Source organism: Gilbertella persicaria, assembly GCF_025201335.1.
Source record: "Gilbertella persicaria strain CBS 190.32 chromosome Unknown B0P05scaffold_38, whole genome shotgun sequence".
In the NCBI taxonomy this organism is placed as follows: domain Eukaryota; kingdom Fungi; phylum Mucoromycota; class Mucoromycetes; order Mucorales; family Choanephoraceae; genus Gilbertella; species Gilbertella persicaria.
This window is the reverse complement of record NW_026251999.1, coordinates 26,179-45,092: the sequence shown is the minus strand read 5'-3', so window position 1 is coordinate 45,092 and position 18,914 is coordinate 26,179. Positions and strand designations below refer to the sequence as shown.

The 18,914-nt window shown below is 35.9% G+C and overlaps 9 protein-coding genes across 9 annotated transcripts; 4 read left to right on the top strand and 5 right to left on the bottom strand.

Moving 5' to 3' along the window:
• Positions 1 to 10: 10 nt before the first annotated feature.
• On the bottom strand, positions 11 to 3,017 carry B0P05DRAFT_475902 (peptidase S8/S53 domain-containing protein; the record flags this gene model as incomplete). Its single annotated transcript, XM_051574872.1, has 7 exons — positions 11 to 912; positions 961 to 1,671; positions 1,730 to 1,882; positions 1,936 to 2,155; positions 2,218 to 2,267; positions 2,317 to 2,490; positions 2,534 to 3,017. The coding sequence occupies 7 exons, from the start codon at positions 3,015 to 3,017 to the stop codon at positions 11 to 13; spliced, it is 2,694 nt and encodes an 897-aa protein (XP_051432062.1).
• Positions 3,018 to 3,348: 331 nt separating this feature from the next.
• Positions 3,349 to 4,566, top strand: B0P05DRAFT_475775 (uncharacterized protein; the record flags this gene model as incomplete). The annotated part of the gene is given in 3 exon segments (XM_051574862.1): positions 3,349 to 3,542; positions 3,556 to 3,590; positions 3,701 to 4,566. The coding sequence occupies 3 exon segments, from the start codon at positions 3,349 to 3,351 to the stop codon at positions 4,564 to 4,566; spliced, it is 1,095 nt and encodes a 364-aa protein (XP_051432061.1).
• Positions 4,567 to 4,590: 24 nt separating this feature from the next.
• On the bottom strand, positions 4,591 to 5,428 carry B0P05DRAFT_496005 (40S ribosomal protein S22-A). The gene is made up of 3 exons (XM_051575383.1): positions 5,415 to 5,428; positions 5,120 to 5,261; positions 4,591 to 4,922 (listed from the first exon to the last, which is right to left on the bottom strand). The coding sequence occupies exons 2-3, from the start codon at positions 5,250 to 5,252 to the stop codon at positions 4,663 to 4,665; spliced, it is 393 nt and encodes a 130-aa protein (XP_051432060.1). The 5' UTR covers positions 5,253 to 5,261; positions 5,415 to 5,428; the 3' UTR covers positions 4,591 to 4,662.
• Positions 5,429 to 6,226: 798 nt separating this feature from the next.
• B0P05DRAFT_553409 (uncharacterized protein) lies at positions 6,227 to 7,456 on the top strand. The gene is made up of 5 exons (XM_051579567.1): positions 6,227 to 6,513; positions 6,555 to 6,673; positions 6,725 to 6,777; positions 6,830 to 6,995; positions 7,046 to 7,456. Exons 1-5 carry the CDS (start codon positions 6,259 to 6,261, stop codon positions 7,272 to 7,274), a joined length of 822 nt encoding a protein of 273 aa, XP_051432059.1. The 5' UTR covers positions 6,227 to 6,258; the 3' UTR covers positions 7,275 to 7,456.
• B0P05DRAFT_209085 (fungal-specific transcription factor domain-containing protein) lies at positions 7,012 to 10,155 on the bottom strand. Its single transcript, XM_051573230.1, has 4 exons — positions 9,553 to 10,155; positions 8,619 to 9,511; positions 7,979 to 8,575; positions 7,012 to 7,933 (listed from the first exon to the last, which is right to left on the bottom strand). Exons 1-4 carry the CDS (start codon positions 10,065 to 10,067, stop codon positions 7,431 to 7,433), a joined length of 2,508 nt encoding a protein of 835 aa, XP_051432058.1. The 5' UTR covers positions 10,068 to 10,155; the 3' UTR covers positions 7,012 to 7,430.
• B0P05DRAFT_209176 (uncharacterized protein) lies at positions 10,111 to 11,003 on the bottom strand. Its single transcript, XM_051573231.1, has 4 exons — positions 10,743 to 11,003; positions 10,418 to 10,646; positions 10,263 to 10,364; positions 10,111 to 10,187 (listed from the first exon to the last, which is right to left on the bottom strand). Exons 2-4 carry the CDS (start codon positions 10,642 to 10,644, stop codon positions 10,157 to 10,159), a joined length of 360 nt encoding a protein of 119 aa, XP_051432057.1. The 5' UTR covers positions 10,645 to 10,646; positions 10,743 to 11,003; the 3' UTR covers positions 10,111 to 10,156.
• B0P05DRAFT_553400 (uncharacterized protein) lies at positions 10,731 to 11,260 on the top strand. Its single transcript, XM_051579566.1, has 3 exons — positions 10,731 to 10,895; positions 10,945 to 11,069; positions 11,113 to 11,260. The coding sequence occupies exons 1-3, from the start codon at positions 10,806 to 10,808 to the stop codon at positions 11,216 to 11,218; spliced, it is 321 nt and encodes a 106-aa protein (XP_051432056.1). The 5' UTR covers positions 10,731 to 10,805; the 3' UTR covers positions 11,219 to 11,260.
• Positions 11,261 to 13,610: 2,350 nt separating this feature from the next.
• On the bottom strand, positions 13,611 to 15,086 carry B0P05DRAFT_553396 (uncharacterized protein). Its single transcript, XM_051579565.1, has one exon. The coding sequence runs from the start codon at positions 14,749 to 14,751 to the stop codon at positions 13,702 to 13,704; it is 1,050 nt and encodes a 349-aa protein (XP_051432055.1). The 5' UTR covers positions 14,752 to 15,086; the 3' UTR covers positions 13,611 to 13,701.
• A 1,279-nt stretch (positions 15,087 to 16,365) lies between these two features.
• B0P05DRAFT_553392 (uncharacterized protein) lies at positions 16,366 to 16,958 on the top strand. Its single transcript, XM_051579564.1, has 2 exons — positions 16,366 to 16,635; positions 16,696 to 16,958. Exon 2 carries the CDS (start codon positions 16,740 to 16,742, stop codon positions 16,902 to 16,904), a length of 165 nt encoding a protein of 54 aa, XP_051432054.1. The 5' UTR covers positions 16,366 to 16,635; positions 16,696 to 16,739; the 3' UTR covers positions 16,905 to 16,958.
• Positions 16,959 to 18,914: the final 1,956 nt, after the last annotated feature.

The following is an 18,914-nucleotide window of genomic DNA, read 5'->3' as shown; positions in this document are numbered from 1 at the left end:
CTCGCTAGTTTTATTCATTGTTTATCATTATTGGCTTAGATGTCCAAGTATCCCAATCACTGGGCTGGTTTTGGTTGCCAAAGATCTTGAGCGCACTTAATCGTATCACAAAAGTGCCACTGGTGACAGGCACAGTTTCCATCGTCATGTTTCCTCTTGCTTCATAATAAAGACGATTAAAATCAAGTTGTGTTGAGTAATGTCCGTTCCAATAAAGAGTTGTGGTGTGTCGCTGTGCATACTGGTATGCGTTGAATGAAACAAGGCCCATCAATTCCAGACTTGGATATCGCAGTACTTCTGCTTTATGGACACCTACGGGCGTAACAAATCGATAGTCAAAGCCAATAAAATCATCCTGTGCTTCAGATAATGTATATTGAATTGTTTCATTGTCTTGATATACATGCTTGTTTTCGACATCAAAGGTAACAATGTCAAAGGTAGGATCAAACATAGGCAAGTCGCGCTGATTGCCTACAACACCAAAATAAGGTACATGCAATGTCTTGAAGCGAACGGTTGAACTGTTTACTTGATTTAAGGGCTCGAATTGAATAAATCCACTGTACATGATATGATCCTGTATGTCTATGTTGTTTGGAGGGATGACTGTAATAGTGACAGTCTGATTTTGACCTGACTCTAGACTTACTAGGTTTGTAGAGACTTGGATGTCAGCATAGACTTGTACATTTGTAGGAAAAGTGAGGAGTTGATAGCCAGAATTTGTGCGATTGTAAGGTGAAATGGCAACAGACACATTGTTAAACAATTGATAGGTAACAGTATCGGTACCAGTATGCACAATAGTCAAATTGTGTGTCTTGTAACTTATGCCTGTAGAAGATGTATCATTAAAACTGATCTGAGCTGGACTAACATAGACAGGCTGAGTAATAGCATCATAAACTACATAAAAGGCGATAAGTTAAGCAAAGATGCTGAATTGAAGTCTACCTTGAACGGCACCAGCACCTTGTCGTAAGGGACTTTCAAGTACATTACTGCCTGGAACTCCAATATTAGTCATGTAGGCATAGTTCTTGAATCGTTCTCGGATCTCCAGAGGGTTTGTCTTATTGATGCCATGCTGCTGTAAATACAAAGCAATGGCACCAGATACATAAGGACAAGCCATGGAAGTACCACTGAGTACACCATAATCACCTAAATACCTAGGTAATGTGGAGTAAACTGTATCACCTACAGCAGCAATATCTGGTTTCAAATCAAGCTCAACAGTAGGACCCATACTAGAGAACATGGAGACAGAATTCGCTTCCATATTCAGTTCAAAATGGTTTTTGGCATGGTAATCAAAAGTCAAATTAACTTGATCATTTCTAGCTGCTTGTATTAATACACTACCATCTTCATTTGAAATCGAAGCAACTGGAATAGAGTCATTAGTGAGAGCTATACTTATTTTGATGCCATTGTCTTGGTTATAAAAAAGAGCTCCAATGGCACCTGCAGATGCTACATTTTCAATCTTGTCTGCAAAGAGACAACCACCACGTCTAACTAGAGCTATTTTACCAGAAACTCCAGTCGAAACAGACTCTGATGTACACGCATCGGCTTCAAGCAACTTAGGATCACTACCGGTATAAGCAATAGCTAGTTCAGCATCAGGTATCCGAGAAAAACTGCCACTAGCACGTCTACCTGGCAGAAAATCTACAAGAAGGTTAATCGCTAACAAAAGGGATACGACCATACTTACCAATAAGTTTTGAAATGCCAGTTGCTTGCACAACACTGGTAGAAATCTTATATTGATTGTCAACGGAAGCTACCGAGAAAGCGCCTTCAGCATTGGAAGGAGTCATGACAGTAAAAGGGCCTTTTCTACCGTTGTTTCCAGTAGCAACAACAACTGGATCCAAGTAGATTTAGAAAAAGATTTCTTTTTTACGATAGATAATTTACCATGTACACCATTTTGTACCAGTCGATTGATGACCTTGTGTTGAGGATGACTAGCTTCTGACCAAGGACGCTCTGTACCTATGCTTATGCTGATGATGTGAACACCTGCATCATATGCTCTCAACATCGCTTCTACAACAATACCCGTAGAAGAAGCACCATTGCAACTAAATACACGCCAAACACCCAGCTTGACATTTGGAGCAACACCTTCAAAACCCTGATATATGTTAATAGTCTATTTTTTTTTTTTTTTTTTTTTTTTTTTTTACATTGTCTTACATTTTCAGAATCAAATCCAGCAATAATACCAGCAGCGTGTGTTCCATGGCCTTTTCAGAAGTTTATAAGTAAGAAATTATAGGAAGATGTTAACTTTACCTGAAGCTCCTTTAAGCGTGCCATTTCCAAATGCTCCACAGTCATCTAATGGATCATTATCTGGTATAGGATCATTGGTATAATCCCAACTATCACCCACTAAATCGTAACCAGTAACTACTTTATATCCAGGACCAAAACCACCACCAAAGGCTTTATGGCGATAATCAATACCTTGAGAAACAAGTTAGCAAATCATCTTTTCTGATATGTATACCTGTATCAATCAGACCCACCAGTATGCCTTCTCCAGTCAAATTCAGTTCTCTTCGAACCCTGTTTACTTGTGAAAACTCATGAGGCAGCAAAGATTTGACCATATCAGCAGATAATGTGGCCCCTTGGCTGCCATTGGGGGCTTGAGGGACAAACGCAGGAAGTTGAATCATTTTATTGGGAGAGATAGACACTACATTTTCATGGTCTAAGAGAGGCTTTAAAGATGCTTCTTGCCCGTCCACTACTTCAATCAAAGCTCCAGTAAACAATGGATGGTTAAATCTCTTTTTGACATGAATATGGGCTGATTCAATCCATAAATCATTATTCTCTGTCAATTCAATTAGGTAGTTTCTATCAATGACGGGGTCTTGTGTAGGGCAATATTTAGGATGGTAGACAACGTTCGCAGGGAGTGTTCTATTAGCTCTAGCTATATTTAATGCAAGTATAAGTACGAAACAAATAAGACTAGCATTCATTGTGGGGTAATAAAACAGGCAACAGGATAATAAGCAGAATAACTATATAAATATATGGATTTATGTCACACAGGGCTTGATTTTACAGCCTGCGCTTATTCTTGACTGAGCCACGCCATAGAGGATACAAATCTAGAATTTATATTTCTGAAATCATATATGAATACTTTCAACACATTTTATACATTTGTGTTAGTAATGCAATGCTTTCTTAGGATAATATCATTCACCCAATCAAATTCTGTCTAGAAATTTGATAATCCTATTTAAATTTCATATGCTACAAATTCACAGGGTTTCCTTTTTTCTTTCTTTCTTTCTTTTTAACAGTATGGCTTCTTACCACACAGTTCCAACGGATGAACATACACCATCACCGCCACCAGCTTTATTTAAACCAAGACAATCGAGTTCGTTTTTGGCCACTATTATGTTAACAATATGTATCATTTCATTCGTTCTTCAGACAGAACTTGCTCAATATGTTCAAAAGACAACGAATTATTCTAAACCCTATTTTATCTTGTAATCTACACAGTATGAATATTGAACACCTATTGATCTTCTCATTAGGTACATAAGTCACTCTTGTTATACAGGAATGATTCCTATTCAGCTGATAGTAGAATATATACAACAACCACACAAATCCTCATTTTATCAAAACATACTTGGCACTATAGAAAAAACTGCAACGTCAGTTCAAAACTCACTTCTTGAGCTACAATACCGTGTACAAGGCAATCATGTGTCTCCTATAGGATTCATGATCAAGACGAGTCTATGGCTATCTGTGCTCTTAACATTACCTGCTTATATTTGGTACTTGAGTGTCAATTTGACATCCATGTCTAATTTGACAGCCATTTATAATACTGGCTGTTTTTTTGCCTATTTGTTTAGTATCTTGATGTTACATGACAGACTATGTGCTTCCAAGATAGCTGCTGTCATGCTTTGTTTAGCAGGTGTGATAGCCATGGCATGTTGGCCATCGCAACAACAACAAGACGGAGGAGACAGCATGAAGCAAGAGGATTCAAGTGTTGCAGAATGGGTTGGTATTCTTGTGTCCTGTATAGGTGCTGCATTGTATGGATTCTATGAAGTCTATTACAAAAAATACGCAACTCCTTCTCAACCCACTATTTTGTTTGCCAACATGGTGACTGGTATTATTGGTATGGTCACTCTGTTTGTCTTGTGGATCCCTTTTCCTTTGCTTCATTTCTCTGGTATTGAGCGATTTGAATTGCCTGATCTGGAAACATTTGGTTATATTTTAGCCATTGCTTCTATGAGTGTGATTTATAATGCCACATTCATGGCTGTCATTGCACTTGTCAACCCCGTATTTGCAGCAGTAGGTGTCATGTTGACTGTACCTGCTGTTGCTGTCACAGATGTGTTAGTCACAGGAACAATGGTACCTACATCCACCCTGGTTGGCAGTGTCTTGATCTTAATAGGCTTTGTTATCTTGAATAACCAGATAGGCCATGAAGAAAAAATAGATCAAGAATTATCATTAGAAGGACAATATCATTAGACAACATTATTTTAATAAAGATCTTTAATTATTTATGTACAGAGTTTATATATATATAAAAAACTTTTTATTTTTTTTGGCAAGGTATCCGAGGACTTAGTAGAAGAAACCAAGAATCTTACCACCAGTGTGCTTTTGACGAGCTTCTTCATGGTCCATAATACCAGCAGAAGTAGTCAAGACCAAGTGACCGAATTGACGAGCAGGTAACAAGTTAGCAGTCCACTTTTCAAGCTCACCGAGCTTAATGTTGAAACGAGGAGAGATAACACCACACTTGTTAATACGGCCATTAAGTTGAATAACAATCTTGCCAGAACGATGGTCATCAATTTGTTCAAATTCGCCGATGTAGCCTAAAAAAGGGTCAGTTTATCTCCATTATTCAATAAACACATCAAAAAGAATGAAGTGCAAAAAATAAAAATAAAATGATGGAAGTTGAGTCTCCCGTAGATTTAAAAATTACATGCTGTGAAAAGAGTCAACATGCAACCAGTTATACTACGGGGTAATAATATTTTTTTTCTGAAAAAAAGAAAAAGATATTTACCATGCTTCTGCATAACAGACAAGAACTTAACAATAACCTTGGAAGAAGGACGAACAAGAACTTGTCTCTTACCGCGCTTTTCAGCGTTGTTGATGTTGTTCAAACAATCTTGCAAAACAGAGACTCTGACCATATTGATATTCTAAAATATGGATTAAAAAAGCAATTCAAACTTTTAAGAGTGTCGCGCCATCCGCGATTCATAAAAGTGTTTGCTAAAATCATGTACAGTAGCTTTCCACAAAGCTTTGTGGCATGATAATAGATAGATGGATGGATGGATGGAATAGTTTACCTTGAGATGTGGATAAGATTCGAAAAAGAAAGAGACATCTCACTACACGATTTTAATTTATTTTGTCAACACAAAATCCGAGTCACTCCGCACTCCTTGACATGACCGGACTTTACGGCAAACACGGAATGAGTTGTTCCTGATCATTTCTATTATATCACGCAAAAGATTAGGAGATATGCAATTCCTCTTTATGCTCAAGTTCTTTATTGCTGAGTTGATTAGCTTAAATTGAATATAACTGTGATTACTCATTCTAAGTACGACTGTATCATCGGTCTAAAATGAACAATTGCTTGAGACTTGGCATTATATTAATTGTAGTACTTGTGCAATTACACAGCACAAACTTCACTTTCTCTATCTATGCTATGCCATTCAATTTATCTTGACAGACATTTTATGTCACCTATAAGTCTCAAACATTGTTAAAAGTTTTTTTCTTCTTCAAATCTTGATAATAAACAACACAAAAAAACACCGCTTTATTAACAAGTGTTGTGCAGCATTCTGAAAATGAAATTTCCCTTTTTATAAACCTTAAAAAAGTGGCCTGAAAACTTTAAATGATCCCTCTACTGTCTTTAGACAATACAATAATAAATCATTCAATAGCAAGGCAACGTCTCTTTACATGACTAGAAAAATACAAAAAAATAAGTAAGTGGGTTGGAACACAAGAAGGAGAAACAGAATGTTTTTTTTTTCAAGTTCCTCTTGTGTAAAATATTTGAATTGCACAAAAAAAAAAAAAAAGACCACTGGGACAATGATAAAAAAAAAGGTAAATTTCTTTTTCTTTTCGCATTTTTCTTTCTCTATTTCCGTTCTTAATTTGGTCAAGATGATTATGTATAAAGACCAAAAGATAGAACCATCAAAATACGCCATTATAAACTGGATAGGATTTACTGATTTCGTGCCTGAAAGAGCAGTGACTTCGAATTGGTTCTCAACAAAGGTTTTTTTCTGTATTCGTCTTATTTTAGCCTTATATTCAACCATTGTTCTCTGGACAGACATTGGAGTTACAGACAATGGCAAATTCTTTCAGTTCTTTACTTCCTTGACCTATATCGGTCTTCATTCATATCTTATTGTAAATATCACATTTCGATGACACATTGACTTATTGAATAGACATCATGTGTAAATCATTTTCGATACATTAGAAACAAAAACATGGATTTCATGTTAAACCAACCTGCTGTTCTGAACTACATGTATATGTACCTTTATTCAACTGTCATTACATTCAAGTAAGTCATATCATGTATGCAAGTCATGCACTAACAAGAATAATGTGCCAGTATTGTCACACCTGTTGTTTATTGGTCTTTGCTGTATGGAAGCAGTACTGCGAGTAAGTTCATGATCATGTTGTCTAGTGCAATAACACGCTTGTCTTGTGGTAGATACCACCGTTACTGTTTGGCTTAATGTGTCTGTCCATGCTGTTTCTTTCTTCTTGATGATTTTCGATGTGATCATGAACCGCATGAAGACACCTATTCGCATGGTCGTTTTCCCTTTGATCACTATCATTTTATTTATGTTCTTGGCATTCATTGTTTATGCTTGGTAATACTACATCAAATTCAAATAGCTTGCTCTCTCACACTTTAGGATAGTAATGGCTATTGGATCTATGGCTTTTTAGACTGGAGTCAAGGCGGAAAGGCAGCATTGTGGTACATTTTAGTCGGTATTATCTGTGTTGTTGGCTATTTCTTCCAATGCCTCATTCATTGGTTCCGTGACTTTATTGCTCGTAAATCAGGCAGAGCAGTAAGCCAAGAAGAATTGAACGATACCAGTGAAGTGGATCATGCTAAATTAGAAGCAAGTGAAATTGCGTAAACTTATGTAATTCCCTTACACAATGCATCTATAATACACTTGCATTTGTACAACTCCAAATGCAGCACCTGAATACACGTAATTTTCTTTTACATACATCTTTTTTCTACTTTTGTCCATAAAGTATTTGTCATCAAATACACCAATTTATTATTATTAATAATGAAGATTATTATGCCATGATGTTGACTGTTGTTGCTGTTGTTGTTGTTGTTGTTGTTGTTGCTGTTGCTGTTGTTGTTGTTGAGGTAAGAAATAAGCTGCCCAATCATTTAACTCCATACTACTGGGCATAGACCAAAATGGATTTTCAGGTCGATGTCTAAAGACACTGCTATTATCAATCAGATTATTAAGCTGAGTTGGATAGTCATTGCTCAAAGTGGGTTCAACATTGGATTGCATGTATGGCTGCATATTAAGTGATGTAGAGAATCCTACATCTGATATACCAAATAAGACACTGTCTGCAGGATTCATCATCATTTGAGGCTGTGTACCATCATTCATGTTGGCTTGACATGGTACATGAAGCTGTCGTGATTGATTGTGAGGTGAGTACGTTTGGTCTGTATAGATACCAAATTGTCTTAGTGAATAAGGCAACGATTCAACCAGATTTGTATTGGTATTCATGGGTGATGGCTGAGTCTCAGAAGCTATGGGATGCATAAGATAAAAAAGAAATAAACAAAGGAACTTACATGTTACTATTGTCTCTGTCTGTAGAGAAGAATAGAGCCCATTGATCCAATCGTCATTGGTCAATGAATTAGGTGTAGACTGACAACTAGGAATGGCTTCAGAATCAGAACTAACAAACGCAGGTGAAGCTGTTTCTTCGACTTCATTCACTGTCTTTTTTGATTTGGCTTGCTTCTTTGATTTAGTATCGCATTCAAGCACAAGCTTTTCAAGTGTGATGTCTCGGTCAATGATCAATTGATGAATGATATTCGACAGTTGATCTACACCTGATGACAGTCTTGAGAGTCGCTTCAGTACATCATTGGCTCGAATAAGGTGGGATTTTGCAACATCAGATACAATACTGTCTGCATGAGAAGCATTGTTAATATGGATCAAAATGGCTGTAAATAAAGGATAAATAGAAAAGTTCCAAGAAACAAGCAAAAAGTCTCTGTAATGCATTTTTTCTACAATTTCAACACACTGAGTAGCTGCACTTGTACAGATACTAAACGATGTTTGTGCAGAACGGGTCTTTTGACTGCCTTCTTTTTCAATAAATGGTCGATGAAGTAGTATAAGCAATGTACAATAGGCTAAATACATTAGTCCTAGAAAGAGAATGAGCCAATGTACCTACTTAACTCTGTTTACCTGACATGGAAATCAAGGGTGTTTGGCCACGATTGTTCAATCGGTGTACATTTCTAGAAGAAATTTGCAGAGCAGGTGGTAAAGCAGTTCTCCATTCAGACAATGCATTATCAAGATAGGTAACGATGGCATCACTACCATGCTTTTCACTATGCTTTTTAGCAAGTGGTGTATACAAACCTTTTAACAGTTTCCCCAAAATTTCTGATAGTTTGACAAGCTGTACAAAGGGTTGATAGATAGGAATTGTGCCACGATTTGCTTTCTGTGCTACTTTTTCATCTAAAGAAGGAAATCTTGGTCCATCATCATCATTTTCATGCTTTACATCCATGATTTCGTCCCAGTCTGCACTTTCACTTGGATAGATTTCATCGCAATCTTCATCAAAAATAGTCTGTGGTCTTCCTGTGGCTGCTGCTGACCATTTATCCATAATATAAACAGCAGACCATACTCTTCTTCTTGTTTCTTTCTCACTTGTAGGTAGATCCCAACATTCGCTGGATCGATGCAGACCTAAATCTTGAGCTGCCCGAGTGGCACCCGAAGCAAGTAGCCAGGTGCCTGCTACTTTTTCATCTAGACTGGCAAGATGATTCTGAACAATCACCACAGCCTGAACAGTAGGCAAACAAGGATAATACTTGCCTCGAATATAAGCAAATACATTTTCAAATAGGTATTCAGACCAGTTTTTTTTAGTCTCAATAGGATGATCAAAAGATAGTTCATCACCAAAGGTTCTGCATGTATTTATGTACCGCACAGAAGCACCATAGATAGCATTCAATAGTGGTGCTGAGGGATATCCAACAACTTGCCCACGATATTGCTTCAAAAAGAGCTGCTTGTTGATCACAGGTAAACCAGGATGAATATAAGCAAAATAGCTATTGTTCTGGTAAGCCAAGATCATGAAAGTTCTACTTACATTTTCATTAATGCATCACTTGTTCTTTTGTCTAGGCCAGTCACTTTATAAATCCAGTCATTTAGACTTTTGATTGTTTCGCCTGGCCTTAATTTTCCCATTCTCTCTAAGAGATGCATGCTATGGTGTTTGTCTTTTTTGTCGTCTTTCTCATAAATAACAAAACTTTGACCAAATCTTCTTATTTTGAATCCAATCTTGGAAGCAATACGAGCATCTTCAAAATTGATCTTTTGGGCTAACAAAGGCAATGGACTCATGTCACCAATGTAACGTGCATTAAGCCCTGTGTTCAGCGACGACAGTTCATATGTCAATTGTTCTGGATCCTTTTTTGGCGAATCGGTCAAGGCGCCGCTGTTGACAGGCAATGTTACATCGTCGTGTTCAAGAGCTTGTGTAACTTCTTGATTTCGGCAATTCTCTTCCTCCGTCTTGATTCTTTTAGATGGTATATTTTCTTCCTCTTTTTCTTCATCAAATTCATCTGTCAATCCACCCAACAATTTCTCCATTCTCTTTAAGCGATTCTCTAATACTTCAATGTATCTAAACGCTTTACTCTGTTAATTGAATGTATATCTATAATTAAAAAAAACCTTCATTACCCTTTAGGTGGTCCTCGCTTTTTTGCACTGTTATCAAATAAATGATACATGTTTATTATTATCATTATCATTATTATTATTGTTATTAATATTGTTATTTACCTGTCTTTAAATGTACATTCATTGTTGGATGCTTTACAGTTTTTACATGCTTCTCCAGGTGCAATGTTCTCGCATTTGATTTTTCTACGTCGACATACATCACTGAATGATAACGTTATTTCCTTTTTGTGTTCAATAAAAAAAAAACGACATACCATGCACGACTAACACGTATACGCTTGCCTTCTTTATTTTTTTCTGTTTCTGTCGTACTGCCAACTGAGAAAGGATAAAAATTATGTTCTCTTGTAGGATTCGGATTAGGTTGAAGTGGTCGAAGTTGTAAAGGAAACGATCGATTGTATAAATAGTGTTGATTCATGTCAACATAGTGTTGTTGATCAGACGGTGAAGAGGTTTGCCATTGAGAAGGGTCTGACATAACTAAATGATAAAGAAAGATAAATAATAATAAAAGACGTATTTTATAACAAGTAAAAAAAAAAAAAAAAAAAAAAAAAAAATATGGACCGGTGTTACAGTTTTCCCGCTATCCTTGACCATGACTGTGGATACCAGGATTTTTTGTTCTTTATTTCAATCATGACACCAGAAGAAGCCGTATTACAACTAAAGAAAAACGGTACTTTTGACGAGTTGAGAAAGAAGCTACTTTCAGACTTCCAGTCCCAAGTAAGCCAAAACAAAACAAAAAAGACAGTTAGTACTGACTTGCTTATAGTTTGCTGGACAAAAGCTCTTGGACGATCTTAAACACTTTATGGAAGATATGGTCAATAAAGATCCCAGTCTACTGGACAAGGAACCATTCTTATTTCACGAACAAGTGATGTCAGAACTAGAAAAGTAAGTCGTATTGATTTTATGGTGTTACTTACATGTGATAAAGAGAAGGTATTTTTCACCAGATACACCAAGATATTCTAGAAACATTAAAAGGCGATGATTACCAACAACGCGTAGACAAAGAAATACAGTCATTAGACAAGCAATGATACCCTTTCCATTAAAATAAACAATAATGATTTGAACATGATAAATTGTCATTTTTTTTTCTTTTAGCTAGTAATGCTTGCTTCTAGATAAAACTACTAAAAAAAAAGTAGATACTGAATGAATAACAGTAATGCATCGCATTGTTGACAATATAGTGAGAGTCTAATTAGACTAAGAGAAACAATAGAGAATAAAGTGAAAAGAGCTAATGTACTTTAATGCCTGCTGAAGCGCTTACAGCAACTACTTTACACTAAACCCAGTTCATCAAACTCACTCGACTCACCAGATCAATGGATCAATTATGTGTGTTAACAAGTTGCTTTATCTTAATAATACATTGGTTATTCGCACAATCAAGACAGCAGGAAGATAAATGCTTCCAGAGTGAAAAAAAAGATAACATTTCATGTATATCTTTGCGTTTTTCTTAGGCCTATAAAGGTAGCATAAATCCTGCCTTTACACGCATGGATTACATGTCTGATCCCACCGAAATCAGGTAAGGCCATGTCTAGGTGCTTTTGGAGAAAAGAAAACGAGTTTACTAAGACGAAATCATCGACTTAATATGGACATTGGCTTCGAATCTGCATTCAAATTTCATTGTGCACTGTAGTTAGTACTAAAGTAGCCTTTTTTTTTAAGATACTTGATAGTAGATGTATACTTATTTTGGTATCTTTTGATGCGGCAGGCTTGTGCGGATAAAAAATACTATAACACTCGATATTTTTGAGTCCCAAATGAGCAGGTTTGAACATGATGCAGTGATTTGCGTTTAAAATTCAAACTTTTTTCTCAATCTTTTGAAAGTGGAGGCATACACTATTCCCCGGAACTATTGGCACTTTTTCAGTACAAATAAAAAAATATTTTGGCATGTTTCTACTTCAAGTTTCGGCACATTTTTTAAGTATACTATGAAAATGGAAGAGGCGATGTTGTTGATGAGTTTGGAAACGAGCCTATTGAAATGGAGATCGATGAAGAACAATGTCCTTTAGACAACGTCACCAACTTCGATCAATACTTAGATCTAAAACCCCCTGAGCGCGAAGCAGTAAAGTGAGAGGAACAAAAAAAATTCAGGCAACAGAAACTTCTGGCAAAGGATCGTATGTTAAGCACAGTAGAGATGTCAAGGAGCGATTCTTCCACCTAGTCTATGAAAAAGGCCTGACACCTGGTAAAGTAGCCACGCAGCTTAATATCGCTCGACGTACTGCTTACAACTGGTTTGAGAAAGACCAGAAGGAGCAGAGTGATGGAAAAGAGAAAATCAAATCTAAGACAGGTCGGCCAAGCAATTTCAACAGAGAGCACCAGCGATTATTAGAAAAAGAGTTTATGGATTTCCCTTCAGCAACCTTAGATCAGGCTATGGAGAGTCTAATAAATGAATTTAAAGATTTGAAAGTCTCTAAGACTTCAATCCATAGATTCATGACTGAGAAGTGCGCTTTGTCATTTAAGAAAGCTTATTTTCATTCAAAAGAAAGGAACTCACCCTCAAGCATTCTCAAGCGTTACGAATGGGTCCAGAGATGGATTGAAACTGATCTGGACTTCCAAAGTAATTGTGTTTTCGTTGACGAGTCAGCATTTCATATCAACTTGAAAAGAACGATGGCCTGGTCAAAGAAAGGGACTCGTGCAGAAGTTGTTCAACCAACAACAAGAGCAAAAACAACAACGATTCTGGGTGCTATTCCACCTTTTGGCGTTGTTAATATTCAAATGAGAAGGCCAGTAGCGCCTTCAAAGAAAAGAAAAGCAAACAATTCGAAGGCCCAAAAGACGATTGGTACGATTACTGGCCATTATTTTAATTTCATTGTCTGCACTCTTGACATTTTGGATAAGCACGAAGAATTCAAAGGCCATTATATTATAATGGACAATGCTCCAATTCATACAGCGGATGACATCCGAAAGTATATTGAGAGTCGTGGCTATGGTTGTGTTTATCTTCCACCTTACTCTCCTGAACTCAATCCAATTGAACAATTTTGGTCAATTTTCAAGAGCAAGTTGAAAAGAGAGCGTCTTTTAGACAATGAGACATTCACCAGTAGAATATCGGATGCTTCCAACGATATTCGCTTTAGCGATCTGAAAGGCTTTTGCAGGTATTCAGCTTTAAAATTTGAAACTTGTCTCAAGAAAGAACCTCTTTAAGTTTGGCACACTTTGTGCCAAATAACCTGTGCCAAAATATTTTTTTATTTGTGCTGAACTTAAAATTAAAAGTGTGCTAAATCACAAGAAAAAAGTGCACCAATTTTTATTTCTAGATGTGCCAATAGTTTCGAGGAATAGTATATACCAAATGTATTAAAATGATACATTTTATCAAACTTCTTTGCTAGACTCTCATCAATCCATGACGACACTCACTTATTCCATTATTTTTATCACTAAAAAGTAGACCAATTCTCGATAACACATTCTATTTTATTTATAATATTAAGCAATATATTTACAAATCAGCAACATGGACAACCATCTTGCCAAAGTTCTTTCCCCTAAGAACACTGATCAAAGCTTCAGGAGTGTTTTCAATACCCTTCACAATATCTTCACGGTATTTGATTTGACCATTAGCTAACAAAGGAGTGACATCTTGAAGGAACTTCTCTTCAAAGTCCATGTGATCCATGATAATGAAGCCATCAAACTTGATACGCTTGGCAACAATGTACATCGTGTTGTAGATGGGTTCAGGCTTAGTAAGGTTGTATTGAGAAATCATACCACAAGCAATGATACGAGCAAAGTTATTGGCGACCTTCAAAACAGCATCAAGCATCTTACCACCCACATTTTCATAATAGACATCAATACCATTGGGACAGTGCTTTTTCAAGAGTTCTTCAATATCGCCATTCTTGTAGTTGAAGGCATCATCAAACCCAATTGTCTTGAGGTATTCGACCTTATCGTCAGAGCCAGCGGAACCAACAACGTAACAGCCAAGAGCCTTACCAATTTGGCCAACGATTTGACCAACTGCACCAGCAGCAGCAGAAACGTAGATAGTTTCACCCTTCTTAGGCTTACCGACTTCATGGAGACCATAGTAAGCAGTCATACCAGGCATAGCAAGAACACCGACATAATGGCTCAAAGGAAGACCGTTTTGCTTAGCATCGTTACGGACAACATAAGAAGACTTGGCATATTCAGCATCTACCTTGACGTATTCTTCAAAACGACCACGAGCAGTACGACCATAGACCAAATCATCTACTTTGTAATCAGGATGATTGGAGCGGACAACAACAGACATAGTGTCACCAGTCATGGGAGCATCCAAATCAAAAGCAGGAGCATAGCTCTTGATGTTAGGGTCTCTCATACGACCACGCATGTATGGGTCAACACTGATTTCGAGTGTCTTGAGGATAAATTCACCCTTGGCGAGTTCAGCATCCAAATCAATAGTAGATTCTCTAATTTGCATATGTTCACCAGCGACGGGATAGTCAGCAGGGACCTTAGCGAAAACAACTTGCTTGTTGGAGACCATCTTTGGTTAATTATTAATAAGACGAAGAAGAAGATAAAAAAATGAAAAACAAACAGACGAGCTTTTATAAACGATGATTTAATTTAGGCAAAGCGGACATTTAGCTTTTTTTTTTTTTGACAGAAACTATTAATAAGCATATTTTTTTTTCTGCGTAATTAAGCTTCATATATTAAAATCCTTTACACTTGTGCTTATGCGCCAATAAGGAATGAGTCGAATAGCGCATAAAGAATTGAAAAAGAGAGAGAAAAAAGAATGATATAGTGAGGAAATAGAGGAGAAATAATCTCGAAACTTCTACAAATTAATAATATTCAATTCAAAACGCGATTTTTTTTTCTTCTTAGTCATAGTCTTTGTTATTTTCGTTTTAGTATGTTTCACCCATATTAAAACTAAGTGATGATTGCTTAGAACTCATTTTTTAATTATGTGGCGGATATCCATGGACCCTTCATGCCTTAATCAAGGTATCTTGACGTTGGTATTCGATTGCAAACAGGTCTTCTGTGGTGAGTTTTATGCAGCATTTGAAGAAATGCTGACATAATTCTTCTTGAAACATTGATGCTCATATATGGTTACGTCTGTCTGTCATAAACAAACCCAGCCTTCATAACTTTTATGCACGCTTTCTTCCGAATCCAATGTAATCCGATTACAGGCTATATGAACACTTGTAATTTCTAAACCTACAAAGGGCCGACACACTCATTTAAGACCACTTCCGCTTGAAGTCTTGACATATGTTACTCAGCTGTATACATTCAATCTTTGCCTGGCCAAAACCGAATATACTATTTCCCCAAAAACATAACTTAATTCATTTCCAGCCGTTGCTTTAGGCGACTTCAATTGCCGAAATACCTCTCTTGTTACAAATCAAATAAATTCAACAGAAAGAAATGGTTGGCTTTAATAAACTTTTGTATTTTGAAAAAGCCAATGAATTTACAGAATTGTTTTTTGCAACTATGGTGCTTTTAATTAAATCAAAAAACTCCAATAGAAACTCAAGAGATTCATTCATGTAATCACAAGTAGATAACATTGTAGGTAACTCGAGCTTGTTGATTATGGAGTATTCATAAAGTTCTTTTTTGAACTCCATCATGCTCAATTCAACTTCTTCGAAAACAAACAGCCCTCCGAAACAACCTGTATTCGCCTATGCAGTATCTTTTTTAAGTGTTCTGGTACTCGACAACAATCTTCTTGCACATCGTCAGCCTTTGCATCTGGTAACTTTATTTCTCCACAGTCAATCTCCACACCATCAAGCAAACACATCGCCAAATCAAGACGCTTCTTCTTTTTTGATTCATCGTACACTTCGGAAGGTGTATCCCAAGGAACAAACATATGACAGGAATACGCAGACATGATGCTTTGCAACAGGTTAGGTACATGCTTGATGATAAAGTTTATTTTTGACTTTTTAACAGCATTAACGTTAGACTTTTGTAATATTGCTCTAACATAAGTGTAACGCACCAAGTAGTTCCTTGTGCTTCTTAGTATCTGAGCGTCTAAGTTGGGGTTTTTAAACGCCAAGTTGTGTCAAAAATGGGAAAGCGGGTTTGCGATATATGTCTATGAGTGATTGTGTGATAATGGAATGTTAAATAAAAACAATAAAATGTTTTTCTTTATTCATGAGTGTACATAGTGCTTTTTTTTGTAGTCATTTAATTGAAAATCCCTGTCTCAAATGCACCAAGCAGTTCCATATTTAGCTTGGTGCATTTGACGTCAAGTTTAGAGCATCATGCTTTCTTTTTTTTTTCGCGGTAGTGCATGCTTTGAGTTGCTTTTAGCGTTGGTTCCGGTTTACTACAGGCTGGCAAGCATTTTGCTCAGTCTATTCAACATTTAGAAATAGTATATTCAAATTATTTGTTAAGTATCTAACAGAACTTGATCATATCTGGTTGCTGATAGAGCCTCTAAAAGAATTTGTTGTGTCTACATTTTCTGGTAAAATTATGCATACACACCGTTATGTTGATGTACACCTACATCCCAATCTGATTAAGGAAGTCAGAAATAATTCATTCTTCAAAAACGAGCTATTGATGACTTTTATTCAAATGACCTTGAAAGAGGACAATACACAAGTGAAACTGTTTGAATATTCTGGTGTCTCGTAGGATAATACCCTTAATCTTTGCACAATAAACAACTCCTTAATTTTTTGAAGTAGGACAAACATTTTAATTTTAAATGATAAACAAAATTGAAGCTTGAAATGTTGTGCTACCAAAGTTTCTGTATTTTCTCGAATTTAAAAAAGTATACTAATGCAATTGAAGAAGCTTTATCTCTTTAGACAATTAGAACCAAGCAAAATATAGAAAAAGAATAGCTCCTTGAAATGCACTTGGTCTTAAATTTTGACTAACATTACTGTTTTTGATTGTTCATTTAACAAACAAAACGGACATCAGTGCATGGAAAACAATATGTATTAACCACTTCAATTTTCTTTTTAGACTTTAATTTAAACTTTTTCTTTCTTTCTGGTTTAGTACATTGACACAGTACTTATCATACACCTATGTTCTTGTTGTAAAAAGAGGGAAATTTTTGGTTTCCTCGAACAAAGAAACTTGATAATTAACTTCGAAAGTAACATGATAAATGGGGGCTGTGTATGCAGTGTCTTTGTATTTTATTTTATTTTTTGATTAATTACAGTCTAGATAATACTGTATTACAATTTATCATGTTATAGAGTACAAAATAAGGCAAGATTCACTGAGTACTACACAAAGATGCACAGGCTTGAAAGATGTATCTTAAATGCAAAAGATAACTGACAATTGAGAAAAAGGCCAGATAAGCATCTAGATCTTGACCCTCTAGTTTTAATATTTGGTGAAGAAACACAAAATAAATAGGCTATTCTAAAGTATAGTTTCTACCAATGAAGATAGCTAACACAAGAACACTTTAATAAGGGTTCTGATGCAAGACCTGGTCATTAAATTAAATAACTTTAAGGAGAATACAAACAAACCTTTCAAGATCATACTAACACAAAATGCAGTTTTTTCTTGGCAAATCCAGAATAACATGTTTGCGCAAACCTCGAGTTTTTAATAAAAAAAAAAACGTATATCCCTTTCTTGGAAAGGTCACTTGTTCTTTATCATATCCACTTTAGAAGTTGATTCAATGACAAAGGGTTACTATTAAAACAAATGTAATTGTCTTGATTTGTTCTTTTTAAATGTTTCATTTTCTCATCATCCAACTTTAGATAGGTAGTTGTACAACTATAGACAACAGTCTTTTGTTTTAAATGTGTTTGATTGAGAACAAGAATGTCAGTTTTCTCAGTAGGAAAATATTCATTTAGGTTTATTGGCTACGTAGAAATCATACTCAGTGAGTGATGGACATTATAGCCATAATTGTAATCAAACACTTGCAGAGCATATGAAAGAAATCAATAATTTCTCCTTCACCTTAATTTTTTTCTGAGTGACACATGTATCAGTGCCTAAAGAAAAGACAAAAAGAACATAAGCTATTGCAATTATCTAGCGTAAATAATGGCTTGGAAGTAGATCCAAGAATGCATATTGTATAGCCTTGTCAGCTATTGTGCTTTATGACTATGATTATGCCGAAAAAAAATAGAAAACAGCTCTAACATTCTTTACAAAATAAATTTGACCCTTAACATTTACAACAAAAGAAATATTCTATTGCCTTTTAGCCTTTTATTTTGTACAGGTTTATTAAAAAGAAAAAAGAAACGAACAGTAACATCAAACTGAAAGAAAAGAAAAATATCTTTACCAGACCTGTATATTAACTTTTTTTAAAAAAGATTTTTAAAAATGATAACGGTTTTTCAAGTACTTCTCATCATCAAGTACTCTGTGGTCTCCAATTATCCCGAAAAAAGGAGGGAACAGGAAAATTAGAGAGAAGCCGTGTGTGTATTTTTTTTATGCATATAAAATAAAGTCTGAGAAGAAGCAATATCCTACTGCATGCATATCAACATCGTGTACAGTTTATAAATAGTAAATGAAGAAAAGAATATATAACTCATACAAAGTTATTGAGAAAATACTACTACAGAAAGGCATACGTATATATATGTATGTGTGTGTATGTTTTTGCAGCATTTCAATTCAGTATTAATG

Excerpts from the sequence above, each read along its gene's own strand:
- B0P05DRAFT_496005 (XM_051575383.1), bottom strand. The coding sequence starts at position 5,252 with ATGGTCAGAGTCTCTGTTTTGCAAGATTGTTTGAACAACATCAACAAC. Across the intron at positions 4,923-5,119 it reads GTCTGTTATGCAGAAGCATG|GCTACATCGGCGAATTTGAA; the intron begins GTAAATATCTTT and ends ACCCTTTTTTAG.
- B0P05DRAFT_553409 (XM_051579567.1), top strand. The coding sequence starts at position 6,259 with ATGATTATGTATAAAGACCAAAAGATAGAACCATCAAAATACGCCATT. Across the intron at positions 6,514-6,554 it reads GTCTTCATTCATATCTTATT|ACATCATGTGTAAATCATTT; the intron begins GTAAATATCACA and ends CTTATTGAATAG. Across the intron at positions 6,674-6,724 it reads TCAACTGTCATTACATTCAA|TATTGTCACACCTGTTGTTT; the intron begins GTAAGTCATATC and ends ATAATGTGCCAG.
- B0P05DRAFT_209085 (XM_051573230.1), bottom strand. The coding sequence starts at position 10,067 with ATGGAGAAATTGTTGGGTGGATTGACAGATGAATTTGATGAAGAAAAA. Across the intron at positions 9,512-9,552 it reads AGTGATGCATTAATGAAAAT|CTATTTTGCTTATATTCATC; the intron begins GTAAGTAGAACT and ends CCAGAACAATAG. Across the intron at positions 7,934-7,978 it reads GACAGAGACAATAGTAACAT|CTTCTGAGACTCAGCCATCA; the intron begins GTAAGTTCCTTT and ends TGCATCCCATAG.
- B0P05DRAFT_209176 (XM_051573231.1), bottom strand. The coding sequence starts at position 10,644 with ATGTCAGACCCTTCTCAATGGCAAACCTCTTCACCGTCTGATCAACAA. Across the intron at positions 10,365-10,417 it reads ATACGTGTTAGTCGTGCATG|TGATGTATGTCGACGTAGAA; the intron begins GTATGTCGTTTT and ends GTTATCATTCAG. Across the intron at positions 10,188-10,262 it reads GAATGTACATTTAAAGACAG|TGCAAAAAAGCGAGGACCAC; the intron begins GTAAATAACAAT and ends ATTTGATAACAG.
- B0P05DRAFT_553400 (XM_051579566.1), top strand. The coding sequence starts at position 10,806 with ATGACACCAGAAGAAGCCGTATTACAACTAAAGAAAAACGGTACTTTT. Across the intron at positions 10,896-10,944 it reads TTTCAGACTTCCAGTCCCAA|TTTGCTGGACAAAAGCTCTT; the intron begins GTAAGCCAAAAC and ends ACTTGCTTATAG. Across the intron at positions 11,070-11,112 it reads GTGATGTCAGAACTAGAAAA|AGAAGGTATTTTTCACCAGA; the intron begins GTAAGTCGTATT and ends CATGTGATAAAG.
- B0P05DRAFT_553396 (XM_051579565.1), bottom strand. The coding sequence starts at position 14,751 with ATGGTCTCCAACAAGCAAGTTGTTTTCGCTAAGGTCCCTGCTGACTAT.
- B0P05DRAFT_553392 (XM_051579564.1), top strand. The coding sequence starts at position 16,740 with ATGCATACACACCGTTATGTTGATGTACACCTACATCCCAATCTGATT.